This window comes from Anser brachyrhynchus, assembly GCF_964034855.1.
Source record: "Anser brachyrhynchus genome assembly, chromosome: 1".
Lineage (NCBI taxonomy): Eukaryota > Metazoa > Chordata > Aves > Anseriformes > Anatidae > Anser > Anser brachyrhynchus.
The window spans coordinates 20121176-20148712 of NC_137694.1; the positions used below are offsets into that span (position 1 = coordinate 20121176).

At 39.0% G+C, this 27537-nt stretch overlaps 1 protein-coding gene across 6 annotated transcripts; it reads left to right on the top strand.

Annotated features, from left to right (window-relative positions):
• On the top strand, window positions 1-25918 carry ZBED4 (zinc finger BED-type containing 4). Of its 6 annotated transcripts, none has more exons than XM_080569147.1 (3): window positions 10-193; window positions 5847-5924; window positions 20617-25918. In XM_080569147.1, the coding sequence occupies exon 3, from the start codon at window positions 21024-21026 to the stop codon at window positions 24540-24542; it is 3519 nt and encodes a 1172-aa protein (XP_080425273.1). In that variant the 5' UTR covers window positions 10-193; window positions 5847-5924; window positions 20617-21023; the 3' UTR covers window positions 24543-25918. The 6 variants fall into 6 exon arrangements, with proteins under 6 accessions (XP_080425268.1, XP_080425273.1, XP_080425270.1 ...); XM_080569144.1 differs by lacking the exon at window positions 5847-5924 and adding an exon at window positions 15107-15356; XM_080569143.1 differs by lacking the exons at window positions 10-193; window positions 5847-5924 and adding exons at window positions 15107-15356; window positions 17779-17924.
• The last annotated feature ends 1619 nt before the right edge of the window (window positions 25919-27537 follow it).

Here is a 27537-nt window from a genome sequence, read left to right on the forward strand (position 1 = left end):
AGCGCGCCCTGTGGCGGCCGAGCCGGGGCAGGCTGCTGAGCGCCGCGGCGGCGGCGGCGGCGGCTGGAGACAAAGCGCCCGGCTAATGAATGGGACGGGCCCGCCCGGCCCTTCCTTTTAACCCCTTCGGGCCCGGCCGGGCGGCGGCGGCAGCGGCGACCTCCGGCTTCCCCTGCGGCGGCCGCCCGGGGAGGTGAGTGGCCCCGTTCCGGCACCGGGAGGGGGCCGGGCTGGGCCGGCCGGGGCGGGCCGGCTCTCCCCGCCCCGCTCCCCTCCGCCGCCCGGTGCCGGTGCCTGCGCGCCGTAGCTCCGCGCCCCGGGCCCGGCGGCGGCGGCGGTGCCGGTGCCCCCCCCACCCCGTCCCGGCCGGGAGCGCCCGCGGGACAGCGCCGCCAGGCCGGGCAGGGGGCGTGTGGCGGCGGCGGGGCGGCGCAGGAAGCCGGGGACTAGGCCCGCGGTGCGGGCTCCATTGTCTGCGAGGCCCTGGGAGGGGGCTCCGCCGGGCGGGGGCTGCGCCGGGGGTCGCCGCTCCCCGGGGGCTCGGCGGCTGGGGGGGGCCGGAGGCGGCCGGCTTTGTGTGCGGGCTGGGCCGGGCCGGACTGGGCCGGCGGCACCCGGTGGGGCTCGGTCCCCGCTCGCACCGGGCCGGGGCCCCGCCATGTGGCCGCCGCCGCCGTCCCCATCCCGGAGGGCGTGTGGGCTGCAGGAGGGCTCCTCCGCCAGGGCTTCGCCCGCGGGGCCCCGGGGCCGAAAAGGCCGGGCAGTCCCAGGAGATGTCCCCCCCCCGGGACCGGGGAGGCGTCCGCCGCTGGCTTCGGCGGCGGTGTAAACAGCGCATCTCTTCCTGTGAAGTTTGCAACCCCGTCCTTCCTCGGCAGAGCCGGTGTTGGCTCAGGGGAGGTGTGTGTGGAGAGGCTGCAGGGCTGAACTGCTCTGCTCCCCGCTTTTTTTCACTTTGGGGGCCGTGGTTTTGTTTAAAAATGTCTTCTGTAACTCCTAGGGCTGCACCGAGACAGCTGCTGACAGCAGGCACCGGTTGTGCTACGGTGCTCACCGGGTGCTGGAGGGTGCCGTGCGCGCTGGAGCTGTCTGCTGCACATGCGGTCTGCTAAAAGCGTAAAAACACTTATTAATCCCAGAGAAGTTAAAACAGTCAAAGGCCTGTTTTGCTTTAATAACGATTCCGTGTATTATCGTGAAATTTAAGCATTTGGCTTTGCAGCGTAGAAGGTCTGCTCTCCCCCATTCTTCTCCCTGGCGCTTCTGTGTTAGAAGCGGCTGTGTGCTGTTTCTGGGGTGTATCTTTGAGAGGTTTCAGGAATTCAGCATGAGCTGTCATGCTGCAACTGTAAGCCAAGCAGAGAAAGTCTTTCAAGCCCCTGTAACATAAACATACTCCTCAGGCTTTCCTTGTGTGCTGTCTTCCGCATGGCCCATGGTGTATGTGCATGTTTTGCTTTTAAAGAGAGGGAACATAGTTGTTTCCTTCTGAAGGTTACCTTCAGGAATGCACCATTTCCCTTCAAACACAGGCACCCTTTGGGGGGGGACATTTGTGGAGTGTGTGCTGGGGGTAGTGAAGCCTGGAAGACTTTATCAAGCATCCCCAAGATACCAACTTGCTTTTAAAAGTCCTATGCAAATGCTGGGCAGGGGCTTTCTTGTTATTATTTACTATGGAGTTTGGTTTGGGGGAGGAAAGAAATCTTCTGTCACTTTATTGTCTGTTAAAAGCAGGAGGAATCCTTTTGTGGACTCTTAGAAATGAGTGCTATCTGCTACAGACGGGACCAACAGTCAAGGAGCTGCAAGTTCCTCTATCTTCGGATATCTCTGTCCTTTGGGATTTACAGTGTTGCTGGTGTCTTCCTACTTCAACAGATGTTGAGGAATTCATGCTGTAGAAGTTCTCTGGATTAAGAATTGATTGAGAATATGTGAAATGAAATAACTCAACTAAGCATCTCAGAGGAAAGTGTTTCCTAAACATTTGTACTTTCTAACACCTGTCATCATTTACTGGTACTCTGTGTCAAGCAAAATTCATGTGGATGCAGCATCCCCAATGGTAAGGTGAAAGTCCAAGCCTGCAGTGGTGGAAGGCTAGAAGGTGATCAGCTTAAGAGTAGCGCTGTGCTACTGGTACCTGGCGTGCTATGGCCTCTGTTTCTGTTTGGTTGTTCTGGCACACCTTAAACATAGACTGCAAATATCCTGAGCGAGAATTGTGTTTGCAGAACAGCCGGTATCGTGGGGTCATGGCTGGTTAGGGAAGGGGGGGAGCTACTTTAGCATGCACAGTACATCACTAAAACTTATAATTTGGGAATGTAAGAGGGCAGCTGAATTCCACAGATGTTTATTTAATATTTCTATGTCTTAACGTCTTATACGTAATGCAGAACGAATTATATCATTCTATCCATCAATTCTTAAGAACTAGATATTGCCGGAGGAAGTCCTGGCAAACTCTTGGGCCGTAAGGAATAGTTGCTATTTTATGTGGCCTTTGAGCCTGCTGTATCTTTTTACCCCTTCCCTTTTTCTTGGAAGTTGTTTGATTCAAATTTTCTACAACCCTAACTGTAGTAATTGCGTTGAGATTTGTTTGTGGCTCTGAGAAATTTTAAATTAAGGAATGCAAATGTTTTGGGCCATATCTCTGAACACTTAGCTACATTTTACCACTGTTCACCATAGAGTCTCTATAAGGGAACATTTTGTAAATCCTGTCTTTTGAGGCTTGCCTTTCATTTGCAGGAGTTCTCATCTTCGAAAGGAGCATATCGTGTTATGGGCTTGCCATTGTAATGTACAATTAAAATCTGCTTTATGCAAATAAATACGATTATACATGTATATTAACTTACTTTTAGGTAGGAAGCACTGTTATAGACAGTTTAGTTGTGGATTTCGCAGCGTAGGCCATAGTGTTTAATTCATCATTATTTGACTTTCTCTTAAATGAGGAGAGTTTAAGTATTTTTATTAGTATCATCAGAAACAAATTTGATTTGCATGATGTTTGCTGTTCTGGTGCACGCTTTCCAAATAGGCTTCACAGAAAGGTGTCCTCTTGCATGTGGCAAAAGGACATTGTTTTCTGTACAGCTTCGGCTGCTTATTTTGTGTTTGCTACTGGCATCATCAATTTCCGTCAGCATTTCTCAACTGTGAGATTGTTTAATTTCATCCAGTTGCTGAAAAAATGCTGTAGTTTCTGTGGCCTAAAGGTACCTTTTAAGTGAAATATGGAATCTTAAGCACACAGAAGAAGGATGAAGAACAATTAAAACTTTTATAATTTTTTTCCCAAAGTGTAGAAACTGCTATCCTAAATTATGTAGTGATAAATAGTTTAAACACGGTAACAGAGTTTTGTTTCTTTTGTGATGAGGCAGAGCATAATGTGATGGTCTGTTAAAATAAAAGCAGGAAAGGACCCTGTTTTTTAAGGTCCTCATTTCTGTTCAAATGTAATCATTCAGAACAAATTGTGAATTTTTGATATTGAACAACGTGTTAGAGAGTGCAGCATCAGTCTTTCCTGTAACCTGTGTAATACTAATTTTCAGTGGATGTTGACATAAGAAGTATTACCATTATCTTTATTTAAACTTGGAAGCTGTGTGCTCTTTAGCCACTACTGCACACTTGCCTACTGTCTCTGTCCTCTTTCCCCTCCCACTTTGCTTTGTAATGACAAAGCAACAAACAATCATTCGTTGAAGGTTTAGGGGTTTGCTACTTCATTTTTATGGCTTTCTGAAAGCTTGTTGAATATTTCATTTTTTCAAGTCATGCCTGGTAGTTTGCAGTCACTATATATATAACATACCTGCCATACAGGTGTATTTTTCCTTTGGTGTGGTGGAGTCATTGAAGCTGCAAGTGCTCTGATTTTCTGTACATCTAATACAAAAGCCAGTTCTGGATTTCAGTAGTCAATAGCCTGAAGCTTATGGCTGAAAACAGGCATGTTTTGGCCCATGTGATATATTCTAGAAATACTTCTTTGCAATTCTATACAAAATGTATGGAAAAACGTATTTGAAGTTAATAATATACTAGTAATTGTCTTGTATGACAGTGATCAAAGAATTTGTGCTGGTTTTGCCTCAACTGTCTTCATTTCATTAACATTTCAATAATTATGCTGTCTACCTGTTGCTGTGGTTCTGTGTGCGGTTTTCTAAATTTGTGTTCTGTGCACAGAAAAGATCAGATCCAGCTACAATGACTTTTTCTTTGTTGTTCTTTTTGCTAGAAGAAACAATGAAGAGAACCCAAATATTAATTTGAATTTAATGAAATGTTTGACCCAGCTTGAAACTGTATTACAGGCATCTTTAACAAATGAAAGAATGAGAGGGGAAGGGGGTGTTTGTTTTTTGTTTTTTTTAAAGATATGAGGAAGGATAAAGACACGTTATTTGTACCCTTTCTTGCCTGTAGCATGATGGCAGTGGCACTTGCAAGGAATGTGGGAGAGCCAGGTTAGCTTCCCTTCTTTGCCCTGAGGAGCTGAATCCACATCTCTGGAGAGTTCCCTAACCCTGTCTGATGAGCCTTGGGAATGGGGTGGGTCCTGGTCACCTTGGCTGACACTTTCCACCTCGTGTACAGTATTTAAATGTTTGCTGTAGAAGGGACAGCCGAAGTGTCTCTTCTTAACAATCAAATTAGCTGGCCACAGAGCTCTGGAGATGTTTTCACTTGCTTAATAGGGAGTATGGAGGTATTTTTAAATGGAAAATGTCAGTAAAAGAGGTTACGTGTAATTCATCTGCTAATGCACAGTAAGCAAGCAATCAGGACTTTCCTTCCTCTGAGAGGTGTTCTGCTTACCAAGAAATATAAATCTGTAGGCATGTGTTTCTGTCTAACGATCTGAACATGTGCAGGAAGCATTGACTGTTGGGAAAAGTGCTTTGCTGGCTTAAACCCTGTTGATGCTTGGTCCATATCATCCTTAGAAGAAAAGGACAAAGCATCTTCGTGGCCATTAAACTGCAGAATCCAGCTTTTTTTTTTTTTTTGTGTTCAGATTTTGAGCAGAAGTTGCCGTACTGGATTTTCAAATATAGCAAAAAGATGTCCTGGTGTTTTTTAATGCACTGGGGCAGTGAAACAGCCAGGGGGGTACTCTGGCACAAAGATGCTCAGGTCTGTGTAGTCAGTGGGGCTAAAGAAGCAAAACTTCAAAAATGTGTCCTGTGTTGGACTGTTTTGGCGGGTTTTGGTTCTAAGCCAAAATATCTGACTTAATGTGCTCCACTTTTAGTCATTCCTTTCTTATACACGGGGAATGATAATCTTGTGCTCACCCCATGTTATTGCATGTTGGTTAATACACATGCTGGGTGCAGTGTGTAAGCAGCGTGTTTAGCTCACAAAAGGAAGGCATAATGAGCTGCCAGATGAATCCCGTAGTGCATTAACAGGTGCCTACAAGCTACCTTGAAATGTAGTGTAGCTCTGACCACTTCAGTGTGAAGTGAGTATATTGTCTTGGTTTCTTTCATTCCAGAGAGTGAAATGCCATACAGTCACCTCTAAGCCAAAAAATAAAAATAAAAAAATCTATGGTTCAACACCAAGACGTGTACAATAAATGACTTTTAATGTCATTATTATTTTTTGCTTTGGTGCTCTAGAGTTGAAAATGTTTAACTTTTCTTGACAATTATGAAGACTAGGGATCTTGAAAAAAGGGGAGAGCTATTCGTATAAGTGCAGCTCCTGGAGCTATGACCTAAACTTGAAACATCCTGTGACTTGCCACTGTGACAGTTAACGTGACTAAAAAATTCTATTAAAAAGAATTACCTTCTTCTTTCCCTTAGATACAATCATCATCTTTAAGTTTGAGTAACAAGTATTTAACTTGAAATGAATCCTCCTGCATGCAGTGGAACAGATGTGTAAGTTGTTTTTTTTTTTCCTCAGTGAACTAATTGACAGTTTGTTTGTTTAGGGTCTTGCGTGATCGTTGTTATTAGTATTAATTTAGAGTAAGCCCATGGATGAAGCGTATGAATAATCATATATAGAAATTAGCTTGTATGGAATTTAGTAATTTAGCAGGCAGCTTGTGTGAGTATCTGAGATTTAAAAAATAAGTTTAGAAGCCTGGCTATCTTTACAGTGTTACAATAATAGTAACCAGCTTATGATTTATGGTGCACCTTTTACTCTGTGGTAACAGCTGATTATATATACATCCTTACCCTCTAGACTACCCCTTAAAAAAGGGGGAAGTAACTTGTATGCCCTACATCCATCCTGTACCCAGTTATACTTGCTTTGTTCATGTTTTTGCATCTTCATAGATAGAATAAACTTTGGTATTTTCTTTACGGTTTTTGTTACAAACGTTTTTTTCTTTATATATTCAGTTTGAGCTGTGAGTAAAGATTTTTGGAAGCGTAAGATTATTTTCATGCATGAAAAAATCGTTTATATTAATGTTTATATGTAGCCTAACAATAAGTGTTGTATAGTGTTTCAGATAATGCTCTTCCCTTGATTTGAACTGTTGTGTTTTTTTTTTTTTTTTTTTTTTTTTTTTAACTTTTAAGCTGTCTGTATCATTGGCTAACATGCCTGTTAGCAACAGGTCGACAAAAGGTTTAAGACAGGTAGAACACTGAGCTACAAAGTCTTGGTGGGGTCATCCAAGACTCTGGCTTCCATAGGAAAAGAAAAATAAAAGTATGATTCACATTCATTTCTTGAAGGAAAGTTTTCCTAGGTGACACATACGGAAGATGTGGGGAATTTTGTTACATACTAAGTCTGCTTGTGGATCTTTCACTGTTGAAGTATAAGCAAAAATTAATTATTAGTGCTTTCCAAGCCAATAGCACAGCCAAATAACAGGAAAGTGTAGTCACCATTTGCAGCACCCTCTCGAGTCGGTTTTTGACCGCTGTAAAGCAATCTGATAAAAGGGGCTATGTTGCTTTTGCCAGAATATCCAAAAGTTCACTCACGTATTTGACGATGAATCCCGATACGCTCATCGAAGGGTCATTTTATGCTTTGCACTGTTTCATTATATGATGTCAAGCACTGTAGCTTTTTATAGTTCTACCTAAAGTGTCTTTCTAATGTGGCCCTCAAGGTTAAAAGCCTCCAATGAGAATATCCCCTTTAGTACTACTTGTCAACTGAAAATTGGTATCTTGTCTTAGCATCTTCAAGCACTATTTTTTGAACTATAATCCAGTTGAAGTAAGCTGCATTGTTCTGGTAGATAATAAAATCTGTAAGTAGTTACTCTTAAAGAAGTTAAATGCCAATATGAGCTCCAATAGAAAAGCATATACATTCTATTACCTACATATTATCATATTTGTGTAGTTCTTTGAAGTTCATATTGTGAACACTGTGGAATAGAGTGTAGGTAGTTTTAGTTGGCCTAAAAGAGCATTCATACAGCATAGTCTGAGTTTCTTGCAACAAAGTCTTTGTTTGTTTTTCTTTATTTTGTGAAGTGTTAATAGAAGGCAGTCACTTTTGCATGATTATTTTGGGGATCATAAAATATATCAAATATATAATGTGTTAAGCGGTCTCTTACTACTATTTGCTGGGGATTGCTTTTCTGCTCTACCAAATTAGCTTGCACATAAAAAGATTTCTGCTTCCTGGCATGGTAGTCATAGGCTGACTTTGCTTTTCGTTTGCATTTCAGCATATCAATATGTGATATCTGATGTGATTTACCGCTGCAGATTGCCCCATACAGCATATTGTGAACGAATTAGTTATTGCATACTAGTTCCCGGAGCTGAGTAGCATGGCCTGGAGAGCTAGCACTTCGCAAGTGTTTTTTTTGTTGATGGTGTTTTCTTCATTAGTGATTCATTAGGCACTCTTAGAAGGATGGGTACTTACACAGAGCTGAAGAGTTTCCTGAGAACAAAGATGGAAGTATTAATCTGTCCAGATGTTAAAATTTTGTTTCAGTAGGTTGGAAATATTACAGGTCTTCTGCATCCTTTAACATGCAGTATAAGAATTATAGCCTTTGAGCACATATTCAGTGCAGTAGCTTTTATGTGCAGTTTAGATCATTGAAGAAGATCTAGTTCCTGATTAAAGGGATGTCATAGATCCCTTGATGTGTCATGAGAAGGTGGAGAGGAAAAGGGCAGTTCTGAATATGCTGCCTATTTAGAGCTCCCGCCAAACGTTTGGCTCCTAGCTTCTGGCAGCCTTTCTTATTTAAGAAATTTAATTATTGACTGCAAAGACATGCTGAAATAGGTGATGGCAATCATATTGTATTTTCTTCTTACTGCTCTTATTCTCCTTTTTTCTTCTGCATTAGAGGTGGGAACATGATATGCTGATAACACTGTTGGAGGATATCCACAGGCAGAAAGAGAAAACAGAAGGCAATGGGGTAATTCTCATTACATGGAAGGTTTTCGTTTATTGTGACTTGCATCAGTAGCCACTTGAATGAAGTGTGGGCCAACTTTCAGAGAGCCGAGCAATGGGCAAACCATGCTATTGGCAGTATGTTTGCATTTGGTGCTGGGAAATCGGAGGAAGTGAGGATGCTTTCTTCTCTTCCCTTCCTAGTAACGTGGAGTTGCCCTCTGTGATTTCGTGTGCTGTGGGGAGACTGTAATCTGTTTATGGCAGGAAACACAGTGATGCTCATAAAGAACAAGGAGCTTCCCCATCCTTCCCCTTTCTCTAAATGTTTTTATTAATTTCCCTTTTGCATATCTTACAAAACATTGGGTTTATTGAAATGATTATTTTGGCTTTTGTGTAATGGTAGAAATTAAGCAAATGGAAACAGCAGGGGCTGTTTTTCTTTACCTGCTCCTGTACTAAAAATGTCTTAGATTGTGCTCTGAAAAAAACACTCACGTATCTGTATTCTGTAAAACTTATTTAAATTACAGGTTGCATTACAGAAATTAAAGCTTTGCATTTGTTAGGGTAAGTTCTACAAAAAGCTTTATTTTTAATTAAAATTGTATTCTTTTCATAATTGTATTTCTCATTAGCTCCCTGAGCAAAATCCTGTTTGCTCAAATTAAAATCTGAGTCTACGGCAGCAGTATAGCTCTCCTATAAACCATTTCTTTTGGGGGAAGAAGACTAAGCTATTTGTTTGCCAGGGACAGGAGTGTCTTTTTGGACTTCCTGCTAGTGCTCAATGTGGTGCTAGTGGAAACAATGCCGGCTTTCCTGGCTGGTTTGCTTGTGTCAGCTGCATCTTTGCAGCAAAGGATCACCTTGTCTGGAAGAAGGCAAAGAGAACTGCAAAGAGGCTGAGGAGGAAAAGACGCTTTGTTGCGGAGGCTAGGCACAGGCTGGTTGGCAAGCGAACGGGAGGCCTCTGCACGCTTCTCTCTCCTTCTCCCCCATGTTATGAATTGGAATGCCTGCTCTAAGAGGGTCAGAGTTGAAGTTATTGGGTTTTTAAACCAGGATATCAGATGGATATGTCAGTTCCTAATGGTGTTCATACAGTTTCCTTAGAAACACTGAATGACAAAAAATACTTAAAAGTAGCTTTAAAAAGTTCACCCCAATCATGGGTATGGTCAACTATGTCCGCATGTGCTATGGGACTTATTCCTGTTCTTGTGCTCACTGGCAAAACAGTGAGCTTCTAAACTCATCTTGTAAAATTATCTTGGATGGTATTGTGATTGTTATTTTCTGTTATACTTAGTAAAGTAGATGGGTTTTTCTTTGCATCAAGTAAAAACTAGATGTATTTCTTCAAATCGTCATTTGAGGAAGAAGAAGGTTTTTACAGAGAAGAAATGTTTCTTCAGAGAAGCATTTGCAATTTAGGGTAACTTGATTTGAAATAAAATTTTGTGACAAAAGAATGATTAAACATGGCTGTAAAAATCCTTATGAAGTATGTAAACTACTGTTTGAAAATATTTTCTGTCTTTTCAGGGACTGTGAATTGTGTCCTCTTACTAACCTGCCTTGATACACAGAAGCTAACAGTTCTAGGATACACCTGTATGTTAAAAACATAGTACTGTGTCTTATTACATGTATACAAATAGGATGTAAGTAAATAATGGAAAACCTCTCCATAGCACAAGTGAAACTATCTGAGGACGTGTAGCTAACTGGCATTAATATGTACAGAAAGTTGCATTAATGGGTAGTTATATGTTTTGTTAAAGATTGTATTTATATTTTGTGAGGCTTTATTTCTCTTAATACTTAGATAGATGTTTTCAGCAAGAGTTCCATGAAGTCTTACCCTACTCTAGGCATGGCATACATCTCCAAACTTCTCTCTCATTCTCTGCTATTCTACTTGTTCAGCTTTGTAACTGTCAGTTTTCTCCCTTTCAGATGTCTCATTTTTAACTCTTTGGAATAGTCCTTAAAGTTCTTAAGGTTTCTCTCTTGCTGGGCTTCAAGATAGACATCTTAAAATATATAACAAAAGCATATGTACCTTGCAAAATAAGAAGATAAATTCATCAGGAGGAAGAAAAAAAAAAAAAAAAAGAAAAAATACTGTCCTAATCCTATCTCACTTTTTTTCTCAGCCGTATACTGCACAGAAGGAAGAAGAGTAGAGTCCTATGGGCTAGACAGAGAAATTGATCACCTGGGGGGAAAGAAGTGTTGGAGGAGCTTTGCTTTGAATTTTCTGACACTTTTTTGAAAGCAGATTGCTCTTCTCTAGCAACACGGAATAAATGTTTTGTCTTTTGTCTTTAATTCTTTCAGAACTTATCTCTTTTTCCTATGTTTTTGGTTGTGCTTTGTTTCCTGTTCCACGATAATACTGATGCATGTTCCCTACTTCTGTTCTTATTTTATCTTCTGCGTTTTACCCCCGTATTTTGTTGTTGGAACCTTCATTCGTCTTCCCTCCCCTCAGCCCAAAATTGTACAACATGAGATACTGAAAGCATCTTTGATGTCCTACACTAAAAAATACTACAGGCTAAACAGCTCATACTTCAGCTGTTTAAAAAAAAAAAAAAAAAACTTTTTTTCTTAATGAAACTTTCTCCTAGCATTGTTTAAGTATTACCCCATTTTATTAGCATGTAATACTTATTTGTCTAAAAATACAAATGATAATATCAAAAGAGAAGCAAAATCTGTTTTTTTTCTCTTGAAGCAACATTGAACTGATGCGTAAGACTTATGAAAATTCTGTTAAAAAATTATTGAAATCAGTACTTAAAGCATCAGCATTTTAACAAGTGACAGGCAGATCTGCCATTTGGTAGGTGTGAACAATAGCGTAGAAATGGATCCTGAAAGCATTGTTTCAGTAGCATCACACCAGATAATGAGAAAGAAGGTTCTTCAACTCAAGAGACAGTTTGGATCATAGACAAATATTGACATAATTTACTTACCATGACAAATCTGTCTTTTTTTTTAATGAGCAATCTCATAGTAAAAGCTGTGACAGAAATGATTAGCATATGTACCACCTACTTTTTTCTTATAGTGTGCAGCTATGGAAAGTTAGCAAAGGACATGTGAAGGAAGATAGCCCCATTTGAGATCCATTGGTATTTTTAGTGCACTAAGGAAAAAAAAAATAGCAACAATTATAGGCATATCAGGTGGTTGTAGGTATAAGTAGTGTTACTGTGTGTGGTGATGTGCAATATTATGTATGGTGGTACATACAACATGGTGATGATATTTATTTTTTATATATAAATTTGGAATGGGATTGTTTAGGCAGAGATGAAATTTGATGTTTTTGTTATTGTTAGTCTTAGCTGTGTGTTTTTATTTTGTTTTTGAAGTAAATGCCTTTTGAAATTGTGGAATATGGATTTCTGTGCTATGGGCTTTATAGTGTTTAAAACATGGTGTTGCTTAAAGCTAGGTAATGGAGGCTGAGTATTCAAATAGATGAATATTTAATAAATTGACAAATATGTGACGAAGACTGATGTTTTCCATAAGTCAGTTTGATTTTTGGCCTATATCTGATGCTTGTTTTATCCTGAAACATGCTGAGCAGTCAGCCTGTGCCATTGAGGTCAGATGAAATATTTGGGTACTGAGCATGTTTAACAAATCTGGCTGGGCGCTTAACAGGGATGCAAGAACTAACATCAGCTGGAAGTGAGTAATGTGCACACTAACACAAACACCCACGTTTATATCAGACTTCAAAAATAATGAATAGCAAATGTATAGTATTAGAAAAACAATATCCCTATCTTTTGTAAAGGTAGTGTGATTGAGGATATGCTGGTACAAGAAGATTAAGAACTTCTTTTTTATTTTTGAGAATGAAACCTTACTTCATTTCTGCTTTACGTATATTTTGAAGTATTTTAAAAAATGGTTGTAACATTGGTCTGTTATCATACTCACACTGTTTGTTCTTTAGCTTTGCTGTTTTAATGAATTATTTTCACATCTTTTATGCATCAGTGTAGAGCAGGTATAGTTCTTTGAAGGGGGAGCTGGTGCTCACATCTTTCCCCTTACGCTGAGATGCAGATCATTTAGGGTTTGCGATGGAGATACATGTACAAAACTGGGGCAGGGGGAGCTGTGGCAGAAACAGAGTTCCACTTCTTGAATCTTTCCCGAGGTTTCAGGGAATATCTGTAAAATGATGGGTAAACAGAGTTCCATGGACATTCCATGAAATGTTACCTGCCTTCTGTGTGCTGGTTAGATTTTAACTTGACACTGTCCCTTTAGCAAGAGCCTGAGACAAAAAGTGTCAATTCTGAGCTGTGCTGCTGATTATTATCTTTGTGCATTACTTTGCATTTAGTAGTGGCAGGAAAAATAGAGGGGAGAGAGAAGGGAGTCCAGAAACTTCTAAACCAAGAAATGTGACTTGATGCCAGCTGGTCTATCATTAGGCTAAATGTAAAATAATCCATATTCCCGGTAAAATTGCTTAATGTTTTGTGGGGTGGGAGGCAAGTAAAGGGGGAGTATTTACACGTAGCTGATAGTCTCTGTAACTTTTCAGTCTCTGTGCTTTAGGTAAATTCTTGCCTTTCTAATTAGGGTTGCGTACCCAGCTCTCATGATGATAGTTAAGACTCTCCACAACATGTTTTTTCTCTGACAGGGTGGAATGACTGATTTAGGCCTCAGCTTACACCAAGCACTGAGGATTTTATCCATGTGAAGAGGCATGAGTGATCTTTATGCACTGAGAAATCAGAGGTCTCTGTTTTGTGTCAGGACAGGAAGCACAGGAGCACTGGAGCTCACATACCTTCCTTGGAGGGCTCTCATTCTTTCTGCCTTGTATCCTGAGCCTCTGAGCATGTACCTTTTGTCCCATGACTTTCTGGAGCATATTTTCATCTCCCTCCTTGTGCACTGCTCTGGATATGTTACTTTCTCTTTGAATTGTCCTGGCTTCTCTTCTCTTCAGGCATGTGGGAGTTAAGGGCATCAGCTGCTTTGCCAGGATGCTGCCCTGTTCTGTCCAGCAGGAGCTGCCTGGTTCCTGCCTTCAAGTCTGGTACAGCTCCTATGTGTCGCATCCCGCTTGGCTGCCCACCCAGAAAATCCTCAGTCTTGGGAAGTAATTGGGAGTTAACTGCATGTTTTTTTCCCCAACACCATCCGCAGTCTGAGAGCTGAAACAGTCTTTTCTTATTTACACAGGCATATAAAACTGTCTGTGAATGTCCCGTAGGACATAATAGGATTTTTCTATACCAAAATGTTTGTCTCAATCCAAAATAGAATTTCAAAAATATCTACAAAAACTTTATTATTATTATTTGTCTTTTTTTAAAGAATTGTATCTGGAGTACTTGAGTACTTAGAGACCCTTAGTGAGAATGAGACCTTGATGGATGAGCCATGTGATAAGGTGACTTTGTAAAATTTGAAATTCATGGTGGAATAGACAGAAGAGAAAAGAAAGATGGAAGATAAAGTATTACAGGCATCCTAAGTAGAGTAGGGATATGTAGGGAAAAATTTAGACTTTTGCAAGACCAAGTAGCTTGTGGCTGAACAAGAGCTAAACCTAGATACTACTATTTCTCAGCAGGGCTGGAAGGCTGCCCAGTGGAAAGGGACCTGGGGATATTGGTCAGTAGCTGGCTGAACATGAGCCAGCAGTGTGCCCAGGTGGCCAAGAAGGCCAACAGCATCCTGGCTTGTATCAGGAATAGTGTAGCCAGCAGGACCAGGGAGGTGATCATCCCCTTGTATTCTGCTCTGGTGAGGCTGCACCTCAAGTACTGTGTTCAGTTTTGGGCCCCTCACTACAAGGAGGACATCAAGGCCCTGGAGCATGTCCAGAGAAGGGCTGTGAAGCTGGTGAAGGGTCTGGAACACAAGTCCTGTGAGGAGAGGCTGAAGGAACTGGGGTTGTTGTGTCTGGAGAAGAGGAGGCTCAGGGGAGACCTTATTGCTCTCTACAGCTACCTGAAAGGAAGGTGTGGGGACCTGGGGGTCGGCCTCTTCTCGCACATAACTAGTGATAGGACTAGAGGGAATGGGCTCAAGTTGTGCCAGGGGAGATTCAGGTTGGAAATCAGGAGAAATTTCTTCACTGAAAGGGTTGTGAGGCATTGGACAAGCTGCCCAAGGAGAGTAGCTGAGTCACCATCCCTGGAGGTACTCAAAAAATGTGTAGACATAGAGCTTAGCGACACAGCTTAATGGTGGACTTCTCAGTGCTAGGTTAAAGGTCAGACTAGATAAGCTTAGAGGTCTTTTCCAGATGAAACGATTCTATGAATATTCAAAAAGGTTATATTTTCACTACTTACTTCCATATATCAATCTTAAAGATAAAAGTAGAGAAGAAAAGTATACGTTGTTAAAACTTCCAATAAAAATACTTTCAGTTTTGACCACAGGGTGGTTGTCTTTTCCTCCAGAAAGAGAGTGCTTTTAAGAGTAATAGCTTCCATCATTTTTTTTCTGTTTATACTTTTTTTTTTAATTGATTTGGATACGAATTTGGTGATTGTTTCCCATTACATTAACATACACTGGATTATTGTTTACATAGTTTCTGTGAAGTACACAAATTTGAAGTGAACTTCATATCTTTGATACGAAGTTAATAAAAATTTATAATATTATTTGTCCTAATTGTTATATTCTGTTTCAATATTAGGTCAGGGTGAAGAGTATTCCTGTCAACAAGGAACAATATGCAGCATCGATGGTGCTATTTCCACACTTTACTCTTTTGCGTCCAGATGGAGCATTTGGGGTTGCAGACATGAGAGGGTATTTTGCAAGCTGGAGAGAATACCTTCATAAAACCACAGAAGTTATGGGTTAATGTAACTTGGAGTGCAGCTCATAGACATTCTGGATTAAAGGAAGTAGCTGCAGTCTCCAGCTTTCAGGTGTCTGGAAAGGTAATGGAATAGTAAAGCTAGCTTTACTTCCTCTCTTTTTCTCTCCCAACAATCCTCTACAAATCATTAGGTCCAGAACAACTTGTTTCTTTCATTAAGTCTAACTTTCTCTACTTTGATCCTAATTATTCAGTTGCATCCACTAGTTCATGCTTGTATGTCTGTGCAGGTGCCTGTGAACTTCAGTGAGACCTGAGCGTAGGACCCACCTCCTGGCAGAGTATAACTAACATGTTAATTTTGCAGTCTCTTCTAATACCACGTCTTGCAAACTCAGTATCTTGCAAACTGTATGTATGGGTGAGCTGTGACTGATTGTCAGAGTAAGTTGCTGTAGAAAAAAAATCTCTTGCTGTTCTTGTTTTCCTACTTCCAAGGGGTTTGTAATATGGAAGGCCAGTAAGGTTTCTCTAGGCTATACATTTATAAAGATTTGTTTGCTTATTTTTACGGGTTTTTGGTTAGTTGTTGTTTTTATTAATCAAATATTCTTTAATTAGCATAGTACCTGGCATTGAAGTGTAAGCTAATAATAGTTTATTAAAGTGTCTCCTCCTCACTGCTTGTATGCTTTTAAGGATTTTCTTTTTACTTGACACTCTTAATGATGATGCCTGTACATTTCTAAAAATAAACAAGATCAGCACCATTTATTCCAAAACTGCCATCCATTTCTTCAAATTGCTTTTAATACATTTTTATCTATTTCCGACTCCCAAAAATCTATCGCTGCTTTTGATCTTTGAAACTAGTAAATAGTTTTGCTTTCACTTTGCCTCCACTTTTTGCATCTTTCTTGAAACCTCTACCCTTGCATTTTACAGGTGCATGCGTGTCTATATTTACATTACACACTTAAGTAATAATTTGAAGTTTGTAGTTTTAAACTATTTTCTCTAGACAACTACTTTCAGTTAGTTGCATTCTGTAACGTAATCAAGTCCATGATTTAGCACCTGACTACTCAGTCTGAAATTGTTTTAAACTTGCAGGGCATGGTCTGCTTTACAAATAATCTGCTCATAGTTCAGTGTTCTTGTACATTTTTCATGCTTCTTTGTACAGTAACATGTAGACATATTAACACAATCCCAAGACACCAATGTTTTTCTTTTTTTGCCCCCCTTCCTTCAGTAGTGATTTCTTCAGGTCATGGCAGTCTGATGTGGCACTCTTTGGATCAGTGACATTCTCGTGACATTTCTTGTCAACCACTGTACACTCTAAGTAATCCAATTTTGAATGGAAAATCCTATAAAATGTTTCTGCAGGCTTCTGACCACAGCAAGCCACTGACTGTCTACTGCCGTTTAGGAACTAATAGTCTGAGAGCAAATTTAAGTAGATAATTGTTCTGTAGTTTATTTTCTTTCCATTTATTTTCTTTGAAGATTTTTGTTGCAAGGGAACTCTTAATTGAGGAGATTTCAAAGACATAAATCCATTCTAATTTTGAGCTGATTGCCTGTAGCCTTCTGTACCTTTGAAGAAATTTTCCTTCTCCTTGAATATCCTGTTTGTTTAACAGCAGTTCTTAACTTTGAGTAGTTTGTGTCCAATGACAATTAAGCTACTTAAGGTGGTAATAAGCAAATTCATACTTTATTCTAGGGTACTATAAAATTTTAAAATAGGATGGAGTGTTGTGTTTGTTTTTAAAACAGATCAATCCTTGCAAGGAATAGGCATGGGAGGCAGAGATTCTTTCTACACCTGCAAGTCTTGAGGACTATATTCTAAAGAAAATTTGGTTTGAAATACCCTCAGGGGTGTTTGAGGGGAGGGAGTTTGGCTTAATTTTACAGTCTGATGTAGTAACACTCAAAGTAACAGAGATCAGACTTAGGTGTTTGAAAGAAGATAGAAGACTTTGCATGTATTTTTTCCGAGGGGCATCCAACTTTGAGGATTTCCTGGGAAGGGATATAGCAGCCCTAATTGATCTCATCTAATAATCTTAGCTGTTCTGCAGACCTAGAAGGCAGCAATTGTGTCCAGAAAACTATGCAGAGACCTCTAACACATACATGAATTAGACTGGATATAACTAATTACTTCTTGCCTTAAACATAGATATAACTACACTACAGTAGTGTAACCAGCCACAATACACAAGTACTTTGTGACAGTGCTGATAGCCCAGCCCTCCTAACATCATGAAAGCATTTTACATCACAGATAAGCATAAGTATAGAAATAATACATAGCTGCAAACGGAGAGCCATGTTTAATTGCACAAACGGGACAGAAGAACATGTAAATCAACAATTCAAGAAGTAAAATCTTCAGATAAAACCAAAGGGTACTGAATAAGCAGTAAGGATTTCTGGTGGAACCAGAACAGTTTCTGGTACTAAAGAAAATGAAGTAAGTCATGCCAGGAGCAGATGGGATTGCTTACCACACCCTTTTTTTGGTAAAGGAGATGACAAGCATTAGAAACCACAAGCAACAGGAAGGAACATTTGAGAAGAAAGATGTCTACCACCGTGATTATGATTCCTGCTTTGAGTCTAAATAGCCGCCTTGCCTGTCCACCTCTGCTTCAGCAAATGATCAGACCATCAGGTACCATAGCCATCAGTGTTTAACTGCCTGGCATCATCTCAGTGGTATTGTGTACTCAGTGCTAATGTAGGATAAGATGATTAGGACCTAACTGTTTGAATATGTAGTGATAATGATTGCTAGTGATTAAGAACCAACCATTGCCAATGTTTATTGTTAATGTATGTCAATCTAGTAAGCTATTGTTATGAACCTTGCAGTTGGTCTCCTTTATCAGTCTTCCAAATCTTCCCATTACAGCTACCTTATGTTTAACTGTGTTAAGCAGTAAGTGGTTATCAGGACAAGTGAAGTATCTACATGGATTTATCTGTTAAAAGCCTAGAACTGTGTTTTTTGTTGTAATTTCTTTTGTATGAGGAAAAAAAAAAATACAAGCTAGAGATACCAGTACCTGTTCTGAGGCAAAGAAATTGTGCTCTACTTCATCAGCATCAGCTTCTGGTGGATACTTGTTTTCTATGAATCTAGCTAAAGATTTGTAATGTGCTTGCTGTAGCTTGGTGCTTGATGCATAATTTATGTTCTGTAAGCTCTGCACGGAGTGAATGGTTTGTGAGCCTTTCTGTTCTGTGATCCTGTGTCACAACAATTTCGTATATATTCATGATTTTGCATGTTTGCAGTACAAGTTCCAGATTCAAAAAATAGATCCAAATTCAGATGAAAAATATAAAAATCCTGTTTGATTTCTATTCAAAATGTTGAGTATCATACACTGTCTCCCTCATCCCAGATGCGCCTGCTTCCGTATCATCAACATGTGTGATTGCTAGCTTCAGTTTCAGTCATTATTAAACTGAGTGATGTCAATTTAATCTCTGCTGCTGGGATTGTTCTTAAATGTAATTTTACAAACTTGTGAAGAGTACCAGGTAGTGTGATAGTGAGATAGATCTTAGAAATGTAAGACGGTTCTTCTTTAGGTCTCTTCCTTTACTTTTCCCAGAATTAGAGTTCTCTTTTGGTGTCTGAATACATGTGCTTTTTCTTTCCTCCCCCTGAGAAAGGCAGAGCAGAAACACTAAAACTTTCACAGAAAAGGCAGAGTGGCTGCTTTTCTCTTTGCGAAAGTTTTGATGGCTCCATCTCCCTTTTCTTAAGATAGTTGTAATAAGCTGATTGTTCCTCCTTTTCCCAGCCCCTTCTGCTGCATAGGAAAAGAGAGAATGTTATTACTACAATAGGTTTTACAGAAGTCTGAAATCCACGGAAAACCAGAGTTCCTAGCTGTTCTTTTTGACCTCTCATGCAAACAGACCGTAGAGAATTGCAAAGCTGATATGACATTGGTCTTGACACAAAGGAAAAAACTCTGTGCGAGTACAACCTCGATCTACGTATCGTGTCTTGTAGCTGTGACTAATCTTACCTTTTGTCTGTTGAAATCCTCCTTGTGTTTGAGTAACACATGAAAATTGTGCAAGAATTTTAAAATATCCAATTTAAATGTGTGTGTTTGATCTTCAGCTAAGGTGAAAGTCCCATAAAATCCATTTTGTACAAATTGGACTGGATAGTGTAGCATCGGCTGTGTGGTGAAAAAAACATTTGCCATCATTAATAAAGATATCAATAACTATGTTAATGATGCAACAGAATAAGTGAGGGTTTGGCAAAATTTAGAATCCTGGTAAAACTGTAGTTAAAAAAAAAAATATCAAGAAAAGAAGGGTCTGACAACAGCAGACATCTTTGGGCTTGTGTGGGGCTGGTGGGGGTTTGTTTTTTGAGTCTTAGTGATTGATTTTTATATATATATATATATAAAAATATGCATCTTCAAGACCAGCTCTTTGTACTGGAATTGTTGGTGGGGGGAATCCTTGCCCATGAGGGAAATTAGCTGTCTTGGTGTAAATGGGATTGCTCTGATTAGATACATAGGGAACTTGAGCTGGTAGTGCTGCGCTGGACAGCAACATATGTACCTGTATATATCTTTGCTTCTGAGTGATGTTGTTGCTATTGGGTGACCTCAGTGTGTATATATAGCATTTGCATAGCCTGGTTATCCTAAACTAAGCATTTCAGTTTTTAATCCTGAAAGTCAAAAAGTAGCTCGTTTCTACGCTATGGTGTTGTTTGGGAGCATTATGGCGTGAATATAACCATGTGGACCATGTCAGAGGACCGGAGATGAGTATAACTAAATGCTGGACACCCTTACAAAGGTTTATTGCAAAAGATTGTATTTTCTTAGACACAGCTGTTAACAGTGAAGGGTTCACATGTACCAGAGGACACTTACATTTGTTCTTAAGTGCATATTTTGTTGCTAACATGACTAAATGCCTGCTTGTCTTTCTATATGTATCTATGGATATAGTTGGCTGTATGGATTATATGCGTGTGTACGTATGTATTACACAGCAGTTGAATTAGGATGTAGGGTGAGGTGTATGTATGTACAAGCAAACACAAAAGTGATGCTTGGACTCTAGATTTTGACAAAGTTGGCCCAGTGCTGTGTGTGTAGATGTGCATTTGCCCACCATAGATTCATTGAATAAATTGTTTTGTTTTAGGGGGGAGGGGAAGGTGAATAGAACTTGGCTGAATTCTTTTTACCTTAAAGAAAGTGTGGGGAAGAAAAACACACAGAACATCTAGTGCATGTTTTCAGCTGATGTTTACAATAGTTATTTAGAATGTGTTAGTCAACTTTGTCTTCTGACTGTTTTATTTCTAGATGGTGCAAAGGAATCAGAGTTGTCCAACCAAGATGAACAGAATGGCTTCGTTGACCAAGAAAATAGAACATTCATTCTTTAGGATTATGGCTACAACATGAAGCATTTAACAGTAGCTGTCTTTGAGAACATTCATCTATGACCTGAAATGTCCTGATCCTGGGAAAAAAAAATGAGATTCCATTAATTAAGTCTATAATTTCTTAATGCAATCTTATGACTAATCATATTTGCTTGTGTACAACACGGATACAGAATTCATAAACCAGAGATTATTTTAACACACACATTTGTGTCTGTGCACTCAGTATACAAGATATATTACTTTAATCAAAGTTTAAATAATCTTTTTAAATTATCTATATTTATTAATAAATGAAGACTTGGCAAGAAGAATTTGTCAGGCATGGAAAACAGTAATTCAGGTTGCCCCCAAATGGATGGTAATTTTGTCTTGGGTAAAATCAATAACTTAAAAGTAGAGCAAGAGGAAGACACCATTAACTGTACTCTAGAACGAATGGATATAAAGACAGAACAAGATGATTTCAAACATGCAGACAGCAGTGATGAACAAGAAGACAAAGAAAAGAACTTCATTAGTAACAACCCTAGCAAATATTTATCCACAGAAAATGAAGATGATTATGGATCTCTTTTTTCTCAGTATAGTAGTACGCTGTATGATGTAGCAATGGAAGCTGTGACACAAAGCCTTCTTTCTAGCAGAAACATAAGCTCCAGAAAAAAGTCACCTGCTTGGAACCATTTTTTTATATCTCCTAGAGATAGCACTAAAGCAATATGTATGTACTGTATGAAAGAATTTAGTCGGGGTAAAAATGAAAAGGACCTAAGTACAAGTTGTCTCATGAGGCATGTGAGGAGAGCCCATCCTACTGTACTAATCCAAGAAAATGGAAGTATGCCAGGTATATCCTCCTTTCCTTCACCTACATTGTTACTGCCTCCTCAGTCCACAGATGTTGGAGATCTGAGCTCTATGTTATCCCCTATAAAGCTGGTCAAGAAAATGGCTTCTAAAATACCATCTCCAGATCGAATAATTGAGGAATCTGTTTCTATTGTTTCTTCTGAAGAAATAGCAGATCTCTCAGTTTCTGAAAAATGCAACAAAGAAGAAGTCATGGTTGGGTCATCTCCACAGCTACCCAACAACCAGTATGATGAAACTGTGGAGAACGTAGCAGAAAAAACTGTTGTAATTCCAAAGAGCACATCGGGTTCTAGGAGGAGATCTGCTGTCTGGAAACACTTTTATTTATCACCTCTAGATAATTCTAAAGCTGTTTGCATCCACTGCATGAATGAATTCAGTAGAGGAAAAAATGGAAAAGACCTGGGAACAAGTTGTTTGATAAGACACATGTGGAGAGCCCATCGTTCCATTGTCCTGCAAGAGAATGGAGGTGGTACCAGCATACCACCTCTCTACACTGCACCACCAACTCTGTTGCCTTCTTTACTACCCTCGGATAGTGATCTGAATTCTATGTCATCCTCTCCTGGAAAACTAATGAAAGAACCAACTTCTGTTTGTTCTTCTCCAGACAGAATCTCTGAGGAGATCCATACTAACCTCTCTTCTGGAGATGCTCTAGTGGAAGACTCAATGCTGTCATCTTCTGATGATATAGGTGAAGTCTCCTTTGTTTCCTCACCTGAGAAACAGTGTGAGGGATTAGGTCCGCTAATATTTGAACCTACTGCTGTATTTCAGCAAAATAAAAGGATAATGAAAAGACTTAAATCAGAAGTCTGGCATCACTTTTCACTGTCACCTGCAGACAGTCTAAAAGCAGTATGTAGATACTGCAGTTGTATGATAAGTCGTGGTAAAAAAGGAGATGTGGGCACAAGCTGCTTGATGAGACATCTATATAGACGCCATCCCGATATAATTGGAAACCAAAAGAGCTGTCTTGATGTTAGTTTGGCAAATTCTCCTTATGCCACTCTGGCTTCTGCAGAATGTTCATCCTCAAAGTTGACTGACTTGCCCACGATGGTTACACATGATAATCAAATTATATTTCCTGTTACTAGCAAGAAGACCTCAAAACTGTGGAATCATTTTTCAATTTGTTCTGCAGATTCAACAAAAGTAATATGTATGCACTGTGGACGTACAATAAGTAGGGGGAAAAAGCCAACAAATCTAGGCACAAGTTGCCTTCTTAGACATTTGCAGCGGTTTCATAACAATGTATTAAAAACTGATGTCTCAGAGACTGTATTATCCTCATCTACGGATAATCACATGCCACTGAGCACAGAATTATTAGCATCTTCAACTTTTGATGAAACCAATGACAAATTTTGTGACTCTCACCCAGTTGCCAAAAAAATCACAAGTCTTGTAGCTGAAATGATTGCACTTGACCTTCAGCCATATTCTTTTGTAGACAATATTGGCTTTAACAGGCTGCTTGAATACTTGCAACCTCAGTATTCTTTACCTTCTCCATCTTACTTTTCTAGGACAGCAATTCCCAATATGTATGATAATGTAAAACAAATAATTATTTCACATCTTAAAGAAGCTGAAAGTGGAGTGATCCATTTTACGTCCGGAATATGGATGAGCAACCAAACACGAGAATATCTAACCCTTACAGCTCATTGGGTAACGTTTGAGTCTTCATTTCGACCACAGTGTGAGGATTACCATTGTTCAGCACTATTAAATGTATCACAGATTGATTGTGACTACAATGGAATCAGTATTCAAAAGCAGTTAGAGTATTGGTGGGAAACATGGATTACTTCCATTGGTCTTCAGATTGGGATTACTGTTACTGATAATCAGAGCATAGAAAAAACTTTAAATGAAGGTGATCATTCAAGTGTACAATGTTTTAGTCACACTGTTAATGTCATAGTAAATGAGGCTATTAAAAGCCAGAGAATGGTTCAGAATTTGCTTAGTATTGCAAGAAAGATCTGTGAACGTGTTCATCGGTCAGCAAAAGCAAAAGAGAAGTTAGCTGAGCTGCAAAAAGAGTACGAGTTGCCTCAGCATCAGCTTATACAAGATGTTCCATCCAAGTGGAATACATCATTTCATATGCTTGAACGTCTTATTGAACAGAAAAGAGCAATTGATGAAATGTCAATAGAGTGCAGCTTTCGGGAGCTAATAAGCTGTGATCAGTGGGAAGTTATGCAGTCAGTGTGTCATGCTCTCAAGCCTTTCGAAGCTGCAAGTAGGGAGATGAGTACACACATGTCTACTTTAAGCCAGGTGATTCCAATGATTCACATACTTAACAGGAAAATAGAAATGCTATTTGAGGAAACAATGGGCATAGATACCATGCTGAAGTCTTTGAAAGAGGCTATGGTGAGTAGATTGTCCTCCACACTTCATGATCCAAGGTACATTTTTGCGACGCTTCTGGATCCCCGCTATAAAACATCCTTATTTACAGAAGAGGAGGCTGAACAATATAAACAAGACTTAATCAGGGAGCTGGAAATAATGAGTTCTACCTCAGAAGATGATAAACCTGTTTCCAATGGATGTGATATAGGTTCACCATCTACAAATTCATATGGGGAAGATAATCTTTGGTCACTCATGGGTGACATGAAGAAAACGAAAGACCTGAAAGAGAGAGCGAAGTTACCAGAAGAAATGGTGCTTTCTTACTTGGAGGAAGAAGTGCTTGAGCATAACTGTGATCCTCTAACTTACTGGAACTTTAAGAAGTCATCTTGGCCAGTACTGTCAAAATTGGCTGTCAGGTTCTTGGGTTGCCCACCAAGCATTGTTCCTTCAGAGAGATTGTTCAATACATCCAATGAAAGCAACAACTTTAGTCAGTCAAGGTTAATGATTGAACACTTTGAAAAACTTATCTTTTTGAAAGTGAATCTTCCTTTAATATACTTCCAGTATTGAAAATAATGAACAAACTGCTAGACTAAATCTATTGTTGCTCACTGGATATTAACTATCTGTAACTTGGATTGTTAAATTGCTCCAATAGGGGCCATGTATGACATCTAATCAGTGACTATAATTCCAAATTTTAGTTCCTTTTTTTTTTCAGCTTTCAATATGTCTACATGTGCCTTATTCATAGTACTTCAGGCCAGATATTGTATATATGTTTTTTAAAAGTTCATACTAGAGATAGCCTGTCTTGTCAAATTATACAGTTATGTAGGTTTTAATCCATAATTGTAAATGAACTTTAAAAAAGCTCAGTCATTTGTTTTAATAGAATGGCAAAAAAAAAAAAGATGTAAACAGTTCTATTCTGTAGTTTTTTATTCAATTATTATGTAAAAACCATAAACCAGGTACTGTATTTTAGTTGAACATTGCTTTAATTGCAACAAAACAGCTTTTGTAGTTGTCGAAAGAAAGCTGTAGATGAAAGATGGGGTTCGAGCCATCTTTTTATTATGTGATGTTCTTAACTGCAAGCCCGAAAGTACTTATAAGATTAAGAAGCATTATGGACGAAGGTGTTTTTACAGGAGACTATTTACTTAGTATCTGAAAACAAATCTTAAATTTGAGATGATATGGAACATCGGTTATCCAGCGGTCTGTAGTAAAGCTTCCCTTCCTGGCTTCTCCTGTTCAGGTTTTACATTTTAAATGAACTAAAAAAAAAAATTCTCATTATTTATAAAAGCTCTTTGGAAGGTTTATCCAAGTTTATGAATCAATGCTTGTTATTTAATGCCATGTACAAAAAAAAAAAAGCAAGGAATTTTTGATGAAGACTGTAATGTCATTCTAAAACCTCTTCTAATCTGTAGTGCATCGAAACTATAAGGTTCCTGATTGTAAAAATTGAGCCCTTATTCCTAAAGTAATTTCAGTCGTGTAGAACAGCCCATCTTAAAGCTCCTAATACAGAAATAACCGATCTTCTGATTTTCAGTAATAGCCTTATGGATACGGTGCACTGCTTAGAATTTTATGTAGTAGGGTTGGTTCTTAACTGTCACAGTCCATCAGGCAAATGGGACATAGAGCCCTCAAAACTTCAAAGAAGGTGGGAAAAAGAATAGCCAGCATTTTAATTTGAAAGGAATGTTCTCCAATGTTTTTTTAACTTTAGAAAGATTAATCTCCTCATTTCAGTTTTCATTAAATACTTTTTGGGAAACAAGTCATCATTTGTCTATGACCTTTTAGAAAAGTTGTAGCTTTGTTAAAATACTGTACCTATGCCTAATCTAATTTTGCATTTACTATGTTTTAGTGTATTTATAAATGGTGAACTCAGTTTCTGAAATTAAACATTTTATTTGCAATTTTCTAGTGGTAGTCAACACTGCCTTTTTTTTTTTTAAAAAAAAAGGATTAAAGACAACCAGAGAATAATTTAATTGTAATCATAAATATGTAATCAGACTGTAGTATGTGAAAAGATTGGTTTTCCATGTATCTCTTTGGACATAAACACATAGATTTAAGTTCTCTTAATTTCACTCAAGGTAATCAACAAATAATTTATTGAATTCTTTCCCAGGTGACTTTTGGGTTTCCAAGATGTTCCTCTAAGCGTTCTGTACTTTCAAGTATTTTAATTGTTACTCGGTCAGTTACATTTAGACCTGAACTATTTCAGTAAATTCTATAGTGCACTTAGGAAGAACTAATACTGCATTTTGTCTTCAGTATTTTAAAAGGTAATTTGTAATACTGTCAATAGCCAGCATTTTTCTATTCTTGTAGGGTTACATGAGAACAGGTACATGCTTTTTGTGCAGTAATAAAACAACTTGTTCTAGTTTATGTATAGCTTGAACTAGGTGAGTTTGAAGCAGTTTAGTGAGAAACACGTTTAAATGGCTACTGGTTAATTATTATCTCAATTTTTTCCCCCTACATTTTAACTGTGAATACAGCCTTGACCTTTGTAAGATGTTTAATCTCTCCAAACCAGGAGAGGTAGGTAGAGGGTGAAGGAACTTTTTTTTTTTTTTTTAAAACAAGGGATAATTTTCACTCAAGGCTTGAGTATGACTATGAATACAGCCTTAGGCTTAAAGCATTGTAGAGCCACGTCATACCAGCAGGAGCTTACCTGAAAATCCCAGTTCTCTGGAAAGGAGTATCTTGGCTCCCGTGCTTTAAAGCAGACTTTACTGCAGCTCCTGTGTTACTCTTGTGTGGAAAGCTGCAATGATGGCATTCTGAGATAGCCCTCAATTTGCATCTTCTCCTTCTTAGGGATACTTAATTGTATAGTCATGGGTTTTGTCAAAACTTCTCCTGAGAGCATGAAAACTAGTGACTATTTTAAGAAGGAAAACTTAGTCTACTTCATTTGCAAGTGCAATTTACTTTTCTGAAGGGCATTAGCTCTTAAAAATGTACTGTTTCAATATCAGCTTGGTTATTAATGAATATTAAGCTTATGTTAGAACTTTTAAAAAGATAATACACAGGTGTAAAAAAAATCCAGAGATGGAATCTCTCAAATAAAAACAGGACAGACTGAAAGCACAAAGCTGCTATTTTTTGGATTTAAGTCTTGATTCTTCTATACAAGCTATTTCCATCTCCAGTTCAAGCAATGACTTTGAGAAATGAATGACTTCAAAAGCAGTGCTGAAAGCTTTCATTAAAGTATTGAGGTAAGTTGTTGTATGTGTGGGTTTTGTATTGATTTTTACTTTATAGAGATTATTTTTAATCTTAGTGATTGCTAAGCTTTCATATATTCCAACTTTTTAAATATTTGTGATGAAACTACTTTATTAGAAAACTCCCTTATTTTTACATCATACTCTCCCAGACAGCAAGAAAGTGCAAGCTCTGTTAAGTGGGAGCTTTCGTCAAGCTGAGTTTTTTGCTGGATCAATCCCTGCAGCAGCATAGTTCCCTAATGCATAATGACTTGGTGGATCTGCAACGGTGACACAAACTT

What these genes read in the sequence shown, in the direction of transcription:
- ZBED4 (XM_080569142.1), top strand. Translation starts at nt 21,024, where the DNA reads ATGGAAAACAGTAATTCAGGTTGCCCCCAAATGGATGGTAATTTTGTC.